At 59.0% G+C, this 12,854-nt stretch overlaps 1 protein-coding gene across 3 annotated transcripts in view; it reads right to left on the bottom strand.

Annotated features, from left to right (window-relative positions):
* Nucleotides 1-10,488, bottom strand: part of CERK (ceramide kinase) — a 42,502-nt gene extending 32,014 nt beyond the window's left edge. Inside the window, exon 1 of one of the 3 annotated variants that reach the window (XM_027593272.2) lies at nt 10,359-10,488. Coding sequence is in view for 2 of the 3 variants with exons in the window: in XM_027593271.2 (XP_027449072.1) it covers nt 6,539-6,671 (133 nt within the window). In the remaining variant the exon portion in view is untranslated. Of the gene's footprint in view, nt 1-6,538; nt 6,771-10,358 lie in introns of those variants that run through there. The other 2 variants (XM_027593271.2, XM_027593270.2) reach the window with 2 other exon arrangements.
* Nucleotides 10,489-12,854: the final 2,366 nt, after the last annotated feature.

Here is a 12,854-nt window from a genome sequence, read left to right as displayed (position 1 = left end):
AGAATTTGTGGGCTTTGCACAAACTAGTCACTCCTGATGGTTTCAAACCCATGCCCTTTCAGAGAAAAGCAAGGGTGCTTAACAACAAACAGAGCAAGAGATCCCTGGACGCTCCTCCCACTGCCCTCCCCTGCAGGGGCCGTGGGACCTGCAATGCCTCATGCCTTCTCCCCTTGCTGCTTGGTGGGGGAGCTCCGGAGAATGGGGACGAGCTGACAGTGGAGTCTGCCCTCTGAGAGAATGCAGGGTAGAGAAGACAAACACATTCAAAAATTTAAAAAGCAGAAGTCACAACACAAAGCAGAGAGAAACAGAGCTATACAAAACTCAGAGGAAGAAGGCTGCTGAAGGGCAAAGCCCCAGCAGGGCTGAACCTGGAAGGAGGGTAGGATTCGAACTTGGGACAGGAGGAAAAGCGTCCAGCAGGGAAACTGAGCTGAATCAGAAGGCAGCAGGTGGGGCAGCTACCATGGGGCCAGATCACAGAGGCTGAGTGCAAGCCACGCACCTGCAACAGGACGCCTGTGGGGCTGGCGAGTGGCGCGTGTGGAAGAACTTTCTAGCAGAGCCTCAGTGCCGCTGCACCTTGCGGGCTCCTTCCTGTGCGGGGCCGCTCTAGAAGGGCTCAGGGTGCTCTCCGGACTTCTGATCCCACAACCAGGGTTCAGTCGTCACAGGACTGTTCTGAGGAGGCGACAGAGAAGGAGAAAGATGGAAAGGGGCGGCCCAGAGGCGGGCGGTGGCAGAAGGCATCAGAAGCCGTGTGCGGAGAAGGAGAAGCACGTGCGTGGGGGATGGCGACAAGAGGCGTGCGCCATGACCCGGGGGCAGGCCGCGGGAGAAGCAGAGCCGGCAGGGGGTACCCAGGCCCAGGAGTGAAGCGGAGAAGCCACCGCTGACCGGTCGAGGCTGAGAGGCTGGCCAAATCCAGCGCGGAATCAGGTGTCGTTCGAGACTTGGAACCAAAGCTCAAGAGAAGTCACGAAGCAGAGCAAAAGCCATAGGCCCACATGGTGCTGATACTCTGCCCGTGAAGTCAGCCCATGACCCTAAGAGCGAAGAGCGCCTTATTCTGGCCCAATCTACGCGTTCAAGAAACACATGCCGAAGGCAGAAACCGACCACATTCCGTAAGACAGCCCACATGCCAAAGTCTGGGCTGGTAGAGAAGCAGCAGAAATCGGGCGAGGGGCGAAAGCAAACACGATCGTGGTAGCAGAGTGTCTTAACAAACACACGGACGATGCCCTTCTAAACCGCGAAAGACCCTTCCTAGATACCAGTGTTCTTCCTTGACACAGAGGATCAAACAGGGTCGATGGGTCAAATGATAGACCCTTTTTTAAAAAACACTGTCAAAATATTGCCAGATTAATGTCCCAAACCAGCTTGTCGCAAGCTGCTCCGCTCTCCACGCTGCTTTGGTTTCAGGGTCTCCCCAGACACTCATCACCCATCCTTGAATTGTGTTCTTCTGTCAACAGCCTGTACGTATTCTTTGCAGTGGATTTTTAAAATCAATTTTGTTTTGAAAGAGAGCATCTGTGTGCAGGGAGGGGGGCGGGGCAGAGGGGGGGAGAGAGAGAGAGAATCTTAAGCAGGCTCCACGCCCAGTGCAGAGCCTTATGAGGGGCTAGATCCCACGACCCTGAGAACACGACCTGAGCAGAAATCAAGGGTCAGACACATAACTAACTGTGCCACCTAGGTGCCCCTAAATCCATTTTTCTGTGTCCAAAATGTTTTCTTAATTTTAATCCTTTGACTGTCATATCTGTTGCAAATATCACTCCCATCATCTTTAAAATTATGGAGTCTTACCAAAAAAAAACTGTTAGATTTTTATTTATTGAAATAATCTAGATTTTTCTTTTTGTATGGATTCCATCTTGGTTAGTGAGGTCTTCCCATAGTCCAAAATTATCAATTATCCTGTTTTCTTGTACTAATTTATCTTTACATGAAAATCTTCAGTCCATCCAATTCTGATTTTGAGGAACTTTTATATCATCAATAAATAAAAAAGGCATTTGTAGTGTTCATGTAATAAAAGATTGCACAACCGAGAAAAATCACGTCTTAAGACATGAGCTTTCTGGGGGCGCCTGGGTGGCTCAGATGGTTGAACATCTGCCTTCGGCTCAGGTCATGATCCCAGGGTCCTGGGATCGAGCCCCGCATTGGGCTCCCTGCTTGGTGGAGAGCCTGCTTCTCCCTCTCCCTCTACTGTTCCCTCTACTGTGCTCTCTCACTCTCTCTGTCAAATAAATAAATAAAATCTTTAAAAAAAAAGACATGAGCTTTCTTATGCTAGCTTTCGACTCCTAAATATGCATTCAAGAGAAAAGAAAGCATATGCCCCCAAAAGGACTTGTACACAAATGATCAGTATCTTTATTCATACAGCCAAACACTGGAAATGGTCCTGAAGTCCATCAAGTGAATGGATAAACAAACTGGTTTTCTCATACAATGCAGTATTACTTTGTGACAAGGAAGAACCAACCACTGATACATGATGAATTGCAGAAAGATTAAGTGAGATAAAGAAGCCAGAGACAAGAGCATGTACTGCATGATTGCACTTAGAGGAAATTCTATTAGAGGTCGACTCTATTCCTGGTGGTGGAGCCATGCAGAGACGCAGAGACGGAGGGATGGAGCTCGGGAGAAAGTTCTGGGCTGATCGGAATGTCCTATATTTTGACGGGGCGTTGCTTGGGCAGGTGCATATATTTATCAAAATTCACCAAACTATACCCTTAAAATGTGTGGATTTTACTGCCTGCAAATTATACCTCAGTAACGCTGACTTTATTTTTTGAAGATTTTATCTATTTGAGAGAGAGAGAGATCGCGAGCACGCGTGCCCATGTGCACACACAAGCTGCAGGGAGGGGCAGAGGAAGAGGGACAAACAGACTCCCTGCTGAGCAGGGAGCCTGATGCAGGGCAGGACCTTGGGATCATGACCTGAGCCAACGCCAGACATCAGACGATAAAACTGATGTTAAAAAGTCACGTTTTAAGTGAGTAAATAGTACCCTGGAAAACATTCTGCAGTATATTTCCCTAACTCTTCCTTCATGCATGTTTACATAGGCAAAAACACCAAATAGTATTCACTGCTTAAGGGTGAGACTAAGGGTGAATTCTATGTACCTGCTTTTCTGTGTTTTCTAGATTTTAAATTTTCTGTAAGTTATCTGTGGTTTGCCTACACTTGGCTTGGCACTGCACCGGTGGTGTTAGACACACTGTTTATAAATACAGCCGTGACCTGGCCAAGGAGCTCCCCACCAGCGGTGGGGCATTCCAGGTGGGGCTGGTGGAAGGAAGGGGAGGGCTCTCCTTCGACGGTGGAGCCTGGGCCGCAGTGTCTACCCCCCCCCCCTCCACCCCGGACACACGCACAGACGCACACACCCCTGCCAGCCCCGACCCTAAAAGAACACATTCAGAGTCTGAGGGTATAACGTCATATAGCTACAGTCTGTTTCAAGTTCAGCATGACCCACTTTGAGCCAGGACACCTCTGTGGGGTTTCCTGTTTTCGGTCGGCTTCACTTCCGACCAGGCCGGCACCCAGGGGCACTGGCTCTCACTGCATCTTTAGGGGCAGGGTGGCCCTCTCTGGGACCAGAAAACCCTGCCCCTCCCAATTCCTCGTCCTAACTTGGCTCTCCAACACCGAGCCACGTTCCCGGCACAGTGACCCGCAGAACACAGGCTTGGATTAAAGAACAGCTCCCCTGGGCACATCTTTTGCCTCTGTGAGCAATTCCAGTTTCTGTGTCTGAAAACGGCAGTGATATTCTCGAGACACAGGAGGGTCAGGTGACATAACCCGAGCGGCCGCACCCCGCCCAGTGCACACAGTGGCCCTGATCCCCTTCTCTGACCCCCTGCTGCGGCATGCCCAACGCACTCCTTCCCCATCTGTCCCTGGGAGCGAACTGAATGAAATGTCCCGTGGGCCAGTCCACGTGGGTGCTGCTAACCCTCCTGATCTCCAGCATGCAATCATGTTCCACGGGCCTGCTTCCTTTTGGGGGTGCCAAGTAATGGGGAAACCCCAAAGAGCTGGTGCAGCCCTCTGCGCCACTCACCGTGCTCTGCACATGCTGGGAAGCACACAGCGTGACGAGAACAGGACCCTTCCGGGAGGAGGCCCACCGGCCCAGGCTGCACAGCCCCCGGCCTCTCCAGGGAGGGAACCAAGCTCTTGGTTGAGAAGCTCTGGCTGAGCCCCCACTGAAGTGCCTCCACGGTGTATAAAAGCCAAACAACCACCATCCCAAGAAAGAGGACTGGCGGCCGTGGCTGTGAGCACCAGCAGAAGCAAGCAGGCCCACAACCCCCTGCGTCTGGTGACCAGAAACCACTGGGAGCCAGCAGAGGGTGCCCACACTGAAAGCAGGCACTGAGGGACTTCCCACCTGGACAACCCACGGGGGTGGGGTGCTGAGGCCCACAGGAGGCCACACTGCCACTGGCTGGCTTGGGACCCACCAAGCTCGCAGCTGGACCACGGGTCGGGCAGTGACTTAAACTCTCCGTAGCTGAGTCTCCCCAGCAGTAAAGTGTGGGAACAGCTACCCCGCAGGGGTCATGTGCGGATAGGACACAGAACAGCAGCAGCATGGCTGCATGGGAGAGCCCCATCCTGGAGCCCTGAGATGGACAGAACAGCTCAAAGCCCTTGGGGCCAGGCCAGGCACCACTCAGCGCAGCGTGAGAGAGCTAGAGCGAGACAGAGGGCCCTGGTGGGTGGTGCGAGGGGGCCCGAGGATGAGATCTGAGGCAAGACATTTCTCCCAAAGGGACCTCAGTAAGATCACACAGGAGTAGACTCTCAGCCACCATGCCACAGACAGGCTCTCTGCAGAAGCCGGAAACCAAGTGCTGGTCTTGGGTCGGAGGCCACCCTTGATCTTGGCCCCGCCTACGTTTCAGCTCTGCCCACCCCTTCTCCAACCTTCTGAGCCTCACATCCTCAGCGTCAGGAAGCTCCTGCAGCACCCTGACCATCCCCAAGGCATCTAAAAGGCATCCCAAACTCTGCCCAGGAGAGAATTCCAACCTCTGCAACACCCACCCCCGATAATTAAAACATTAAATCCCCAAGTCTCCTGTCGTGACTTCAATGGACTGCAAACCTGGACCATGCTCTCCTCGCTCAGCTTCTGCATTTTATGCAGACCCTGCCAGCTCACCCCTACTCCTGCCCCTGCCCCGACCGGGTCAGCAGCCTCCCCACTGCACTCCCTTGCACCTACTCGGTTCACTCTGCAGGGATCCTTTAGAAAGGCTGAGCTGGATAAAGCCCTCCTGGGGGCTCCCAAGCACTCACAGGAAAAGAGAAGTCCCACCTCAGCCCCTGGGGATCCACAGGGCCCCATTTCCTCTCCCCCACCTCCTGGCTGGTCTTAGGGCCGTTGCGGTGCTCCCCACCTGCACCACCTCTCCCCTTGTGCATGGTCCCTCCAGGTCTGCAGTCAAATGTGGCCACCTAAGGGAGGGCTGCTGGCTGCCCCTGGACCACAGCCACCTGCCTCCACCTGTCACGGTGTTCTCCTCAGACATACATGTCTCTGCACGTGTACCCCTCTGTCTCCCTTCCAGGGAAAATGATCCATTTCGGCAGGGACTCTGCCATGAGCACTGGGCCAAGGCTAGGATACCACCCACCCTCCCCAACAGGCCCTCTATAAAAACTTGCACAAGACAAATGAATGAAGTGAAACACGCCCACACTGGTCAGCCCGGGGCTTCCTCTGCCTTGGAAGCCTCTTCCCTTTCCCACTGTCCAACCCCCCCCTTGGGCAATTCTCCTCCCTCCACCCCAGGATCAAAGGACATCTCCTTCATCAGCCTCCTCCCACCCCTCTGCCAGCAGACAGCTCTGCCCAGGAGCCCCTGGCCCCTTCTCCTTGGGGAGAGAATGTCCCTTGGGCCGGGTGTGTCCCCCTTTCCATTTTTACCCAAATTACACTTCTTCGAGTCCGGAGGGCCTCTGAAGGTCATGTGTCCAGCCTGTTGTACCAAAATCAACTCCCCACGGCCCCCGCCCCCCCAGCACATCCCAGACGGAAGGTCGAGAGCCCCTCGCTCCTCTTTACAACAGGAATCCCCTACCCTGCAGGCTGCCTCTCGGTTTGGGGCCCCCGCTAAAGAAAAGCGTCCGTACTTGGTTTAAACCGAAACCGAGTGCAGGGCGCCCGCACCCCTCGGCATCCATCCGTGACCAATCTCATCCAGAAGGTGCCCTTCAGGTCCCCGGGGGCCGGTCTGCGCGATGCAGCGGCGACCAGGCGACACCGCCCGGCCCGAGCCTCGCCCGCCCGGGGCGCATCCGCGCAGGGGACCGCGGGCGCCGGATCTCCGGCCCTCCCCGCCCGCACCGCCCCGACTCGCCCTTTGTCACCGGGTTCCCGGAGCGCACACACCCCCCGCCCCCGGGTGCCGGGCCGCGTCCGTGCCCCCTCCCCGGCTCCCCGGCTCCCCGGCCGAGCCCGCGAGCCGCGGCCACACTCACCCGCGCCGGGGGCGCCGGCTCCGGGCCCCGGACTCCGCCACCAGCGCAGCAGCGCCCGCGCGGGGTCCAGGCTCACGGCGCAGCGCTGCCGCTTCACCCACAGCACCGAGCGCAGCGGCTCCGCCGCCCCCATCGCCCGCCGGCGCCGCCTGCTCGGCCTGGCGCGGCACGGGGCGGGGGCGCGGGGCGCCGGCGCGGACGCCGAGGGGCGCGGGACCGTTAGCTGCCCCCAGAGCCCGGGCGGCGGCGGCGGCGGCAGCGGCGGCGGCGGCGGCGGCGGCGGCGGCGCGGGGCGGGCGGGGCGCGCGGGGCGCGCGGGGCGGGCGGGGCGCGCGGGGCGGGCGGGGCGGGCGGCGCTGCGTCACCCCGTACGCAGGGCGGCCGCGGGGGACGCGGAGGGGGCCGGCGCGGGGGTGGGGTTGAGGAGGGGGCCGGAGCGCGAGCGGGGCGGGGGAGGGGGGCCGGGAGCGGCAGGGCTGGGGGCGACCGAGGAGGGGCCGGCTGGGGGGAGACAAGGGGGCGGGCGTGGGACCCAGGAGGGGGCTCTAGGGGTGCGAGGAGGGGGCAGGAGTCGGGCCGCGCGGACCCGGGGCGCTGTCCCGGGATCGTCCTGAGGGCGCAGGCCCAGGAGGGGGTGGCCTCCCCTCGCCCCTGGTCTTAGGGACCGGGTCACAGTTGCCGGGCCTGGAGCTCAGTAAGGCCTCCTTGGTGGGTCGTAATGACAGGTGGTGTCGGGGTGGCAGGTGGCCCAGAAATGCTGCCTGGGCGGTCTGCGGGGGTGGCGGGCAGGCCCGGCCCTCCAGGTGGGCGAGGGGCACCTATGCCAATCCAGGTGCGGCGCCGATGGGCGGCTAGATGTCCTCTCCAGAGCTGGGCTGGCCCTGCCTTCGTCTCAGAAGTAAGCTCGAAGGCCTGGACAGGCACCCATAGCCTGTGCGGGCCCCATTGCCCACCCCCCCCAAACTACCATAGGGTCCTCTGCTTACAGGCCCCCGGGGGGGGGGGCAGGTGCCGCCCTCCCCACGTTGCTGAGGGGAGCAGTTTTAGGCACTGGGGACTCAGTAAGGAAGCGATGGGACAAGCATTGGAAGCGGGCAGTCTGGGTTAAGGGGCCCCCTGTGCCCTGCACACCCAGGCTGAAGAGAGATTTGCCCCTGAAGAGGCATGTCGTGCTCACAGGGCTATCAGCGTCCAGCCGTCCTTTACTGCCTACTGGACTATGTGTCCTGCCTGGGTTGGGGACTTCAGAGAGCAGCTAGGGGTCCCAGAGCCCCTGCAACCCCTACCCCAGGCACTCATGGCCAGCCTGAGGGGAGGGGGGTGCCTGCGGGCTGGTGGCGGGGAAGGCTTGCTGGAGGAGGTCTTCCTCCTAGGGGCCTGGGATCAAGCAAGGGGGGGGGCACAGGCAGCTGAACCCTCCCCTCCTGAGTCGGCCCAAGGAGAGGGAGGTGCTGTTCTGACTCCTGTGCCCCAGATTCTTTTCCTCATCAGAGGCCCAGTTCAGCCATATGGGGGGCCTTCCCTGACCTCCCAGCTAAATGGACCATGGCAGCCCACCCCAGCAGGGCTCCAGCCCTGCACTCAGAGCATGTCTGCCCCTCCCCACCCAGCTCCAGGAGGACATGGACATGTCTATCCTGTAGCTCTAACGCTGAAAATAGTCCCAGTGCATAGGAAGCACTCCAGTACTTGGCCCATGACTGCATCTGTCCCCGATTTATCAATGAAGAAGCTGCAGCTCAGGGAAGCTGAGTAACTTGTCTAAAGGCACAGGGCTCAGAAGTGACAGAGGTCCAACTGCAGGGGCCCAAGTGAGCCATCTGCCTCCCCCTCAGCTCTCCCTGTCCAGCCCTGCTTCTCCGTGACTCCTCCCGCAGGAACCTCCCCTGCAGATGGCAGAAGGGCGGGCCCCATGCCTGTGCTTGGCACTGGGTAGCCACAAATACAGGCCTTACCCTACCAGCTCCCTGCGATGCACTCCTCACCAGGAGTCCAGCCCCTGTTCAGGCGTGGTGCAGGGAGAGAGAGGAGAGGGCAGAAGGCTGGGTGTGAGTCCGAACCCCGCCCTCGGGCAAGCCATCCCTGATCTCCAGCCCAGGGGGGGAGGACAAAGGAAGGCCTGCCCTGCCTCCCTCCCACGGCTGGGCTGGTGTTCTGAGGCCCGGGAAGTGTGGGTACAAAACTTCCTTGGAAGTCTTGCGTCAGCGCCTGCCGGGGGCTGGTTTCAGCACTGCAGCACGGAGAAGGAGCATGGCAGGAAAGTGCGGGTGGGGGGGGCAGGGCCTCAGAAATGCCAGCCTCCCTGCCGGGGCGCCTCCTGTGGTTTCCCTGGGCTTGGCTCCTTCTGCCCCTCCCAGGTTATTCATCTAGAGATCCTTTAATGCCGCACAGCAGCTCATAAAGGCTATAGCCGGAGTGGGAACCCAGAAAGGACTCACACCCCACCTCTGTGGGGGAGACCGTAGCATCAATGCCAAAGCACTGATGAGGCCGCAAGGAGGGAGCTCAGGTGTGGTGGCTGCACTTGGAGGCAGAGCCTTCAAAGAAGCGGTTAAGGTAGAATGAGGGTGGATGGGCGGGCCGTAACCCGATCGGACCGGTGTGTTTACGACAGGAGATTTGGACACACAGAGAGACCAGGAGAGGGTCAAGCATATGAAGAGGCAGTGAGAGGGGAGCGGTCTCTAAGCCAAGGTGGGAGACCCCAGCAGAAACCAGCATGCCAGCACTTTGACCTTGCCTCCAAACTAGAACTGTGAGAAAATAAGCCTCTCTTGTTTAAGCCACGTGGACTGGGGTGGCTTGCGGCCTCAGTGGAGTAATACAGTGGCCTTCCACACTGGGGGGGCCTGTGGCTCCAGGCCTGGCCGAGGAGGGGCCTGGCCAATGCAGGGCCCCTCACATATGCTCAGGGGAAGAAGGAAATGAAATACAGGCCACGCTGTCAGGCCGTGTGCTTCCTGCAGCTGGCTGGATGGGGAGAGGGTTGGGGCCGGGGGGTGTCAAACCCTATCCGAGCACACTGCCAGGACCCTGCTGTGTGCCAAGCGTTGGTGGGGGCTTCAGGGGCTAGCTGTGAAGGCAACAAGCAGAACAGCCAACATGAGCCTCCAAAAGGCCAGGGCGACCCAGCCCTCTGTACTCAGGCTGAGCTCACAGCTCCCGTGATGGCTGCCCGGCCGCCTCACTCACCTCTGTCCTGGCAGCCATGCCTTTCTAATGCTGGGCCTTGGCCAAATGCCCTTCCCGTAAGTTCTGCCTGGGAAACCTCCACTCAGCTTCTCCTGCACCCCACATCCCTCTTTTAGTGCCACGGAGACCCCAGGCAGCTCACCCCATGAGGCTTGCATCAGGCTGCCCCGTGTATGGCCCCAGTCCCACCTGGGGTGCTGCAGTGTTGGTGCCCCAGCCTGTGCCTGGCCCGGCGTGTGCACAGCTAACCCCAGCCCTCCGCAGGGGCTAGACATGCCCCGGATGCCAGCTAAGCCAGAGCGCACGAACTCAGCCAGCAGCCCGGAGCTCGAATCGGTCAGACTCTGCCCTGCCACCTGCCCCTGCCCCATGGCCAGTCTGCAGGCTTGGGCTGCAGCCCAAATCTGGCCAGCTTGTCTAGGCCAGACATCCTGCCCAGCAGGGGCCCACACGCACTCCCCTGTGCCGAGATCCTATCTAGGCCCACAGCATTGCCACCCAACGCCCGTGAGGATTCCGCCCACCGGGTCGTCCGTGCCTGAGACCTGCTGACCCCTCCTGGCCACCAGCAAGGACCTGGCACCGGCCGCACCTCCTAGCACTATCTCCTCTGTGGCCTCCGACCTACTTTGCTTGTGTCCCAGGAGCTCGCGGACTTGTTTACTGGGATGGCCGTCTGCTTATCTCTCCAGGCTTCCTTCCCATGAAGTCAGCCATACGACCTGATGCCGGCACAATGTTGGGTGGGGTGGGGAGACACCTGCCCCCATGCACACTGGCTGCCAGGAATGCCGCCCTCTGCCCTCCACCGTGGAGGAGGAGCCTTCCCACCACAGCCTGTCAAGGCTGATTGCCCTGAAGATGTGTCCTGGACCCAAAGAGGCCCAAACATTTGGAAAATAAGCTGATAATTTACAAAACATTCATCCTTGCATTGCATGCGTGATCCAGACAGTAGCTGCTGGGAATGGGAGTTATTTACCCCATTTTACGGATGGAAAGACTGAGACCCACCAAACTAACCCGACCTGTTCAAGTTATAAGTAGAGGGTGTGGGAGAGTCTGAAATGTGAGAACAGAAGCCCCACAGAAGCTGCAGCCCACAGCCTCAGCAGGCACTGCGTCCTGGGCACTCTGGTGGGGCCAGTCTGTTCCGTGCTCCAGGGCATGAGGGACTGTCCTGCCTGGCCTGCTCTAGCAGGAAGTGAGTGCTGCCCCCACCCAGACTCCACTCCCGGAGGCCAGAGGCCAGACCTACCCCCCCTGGGAAAGCCAGAGTCTGGGCCAGAATAGAGGGTGACCCCCAGTGGGCAGTGGCCAACAGGGTGGATCTGAGCTGGAAGGGCTGATGAAGGGGGCCCAGCCAAAAATAATACCAAAGGTGGCCGGGGATTAGGGCTGTTTGCACAGCTGGGAGCTGTGGGGAGTGCCACACCAAGGGGGAAGGCCCCAAACGCCAGGATTGGGCTTGGTCTGGTTCCCGTGGGCTCCCCAGGCCTGCCAGGGTGATGGCCCTGACGGGCGGGGTACCTGTCACTGTGCTACAGCACTAGCTCATTTAATCCTCAAGATGATACTGCTCTGCAAGTGAGGGAGAGGTCCCCGTGAGCCTCGGAACCAGGGTCGGGGCTTCCAGGGGCCAGCTGGGGACCTGGGAAGGAAACAGGGCTGGAGAGGGGGGGCCCTGAAGGCAACCCTTGCAGCACCTGGCCGTACTGTTCTGATGGGGAGCAGACCAGCTTGCTGTCCCTGGGGGGTACTGCTCGTTCAGCAGGAGAACCTCCTGGGGGAAAGTCTGGCTCCTGTTGGGTAGCTGCTGGGAATGGGAGTTATTTACCCCATTTTCCGGATGGAAAGACTGAGACAGTTCAAGGTGGGAGATCGTTGGTCCTCACCCCTGCAGCTGGAAGGAGTCTGGACAGCCAGGTGGGTCTAAGAGTCAGCTACGGTTGTGGGGGGAGAGTGTGGGATCTGGTGGAGGGTAGTGGGGTGGAGTGGAGGGGGCAGGACAATGGGGGAGGGGGGAGCTGGGGCAGGACATCTTCTTTCCCCAGGTGAGCCTGCCTCCCCAGGGGTCTGTGGTTAAGTGTCCGCTTCTGGCTGGTGCAGTGTGGCCTCAGTTCCTTTTAGGGGGCAGGGGCTGCCACACCGTCCATCCTTGCAGACTTGGAGAGAGGTGCCCGGGGAGGCCCCCATCTGGGTGACCTCTCTGACCCAGCATGGAGCCCTGGTCAGGTGGAGTGGTGGGGAGGGTGGGGGAAACCTGACCCTGTGCTCGGACTTCGGGGACACGGCAGAAGCTGAACGCTATGATTTCAGAGGGATAAGCGGAGGGAGGTAGTGCACTCAGCATGTTTGTCTTTTTGTATGTGAGGTCTGTGGAAGATTTGGGAGGGAAGAGCAAAGGAGCCAGGGATCCGAGTGGCGGGTGGCGGAGGGACGCTGGTTACGGAAGGCAGGTGGGTCTGGGGAGCGGAGGGGGCGGGCGGGGTGGGGCTGCACTGGGAGCCTGGTGCATCGCAGTAGAAGGATAAACAGGCCTCAAACAAACCCACGAAAATGTAACACCTTCTGGAGGAAAGAGGACCTCAAAGATGAGCAAACAAACACAATCTGTGTTCAATCCAGAAGTTTTGCAGCACACACACAGAATATAGAACTGAGTCCCCCAAACAAAAACAAAACAAATAAAAAAAAGTAAGAAAGAGAGAAAAGGGAAAAAAGGGAAGAAAAATCAGTGGAAACATCGTGAATCGCAAGCTGATCTTGGAGAATTGTTGAAGTCCGCCGTTGTGGAAACAAGGCAAACTCCCCTAAAAAGTTTGCCAGGCAGTGAGGACACGGTCCGGGGGAGCATGGGCCCTGAGGCCGGCCCCTGGTATGGTCTGAATAAACACGCTGACAGTGTCAGCTCAGGACACCTCCTTACGGACGGGGAAATTGAGGCCAGAGAGGGGCAGCAGCTTCTGAGGAAGTGTAGGAATGGCTCACGCTGGCTGAGCCCTACTGTGTGCCCGGGACCCAACCCCGCAAGCAGAGCCCCACAAGGAAAGGAGGAATGTTCTGCTGGGCTCTGCGGGCGCCTGGCCTGACTCAGGGGGTTGGGAAGGCTTCCTGGGAGGAG

The sequence above is a fragment of the Zalophus californianus genome, chromosome 9 (assembly GCF_009762305.2).
Source record: "Zalophus californianus isolate mZalCal1 chromosome 9, mZalCal1.pri.v2, whole genome shotgun sequence".
Lineage (NCBI taxonomy): Eukaryota > Metazoa > Chordata > Mammalia > Carnivora > Otariidae > Zalophus > Zalophus californianus.
This window is presented reverse-complemented; position numbering and strand designations above follow the sequence as displayed.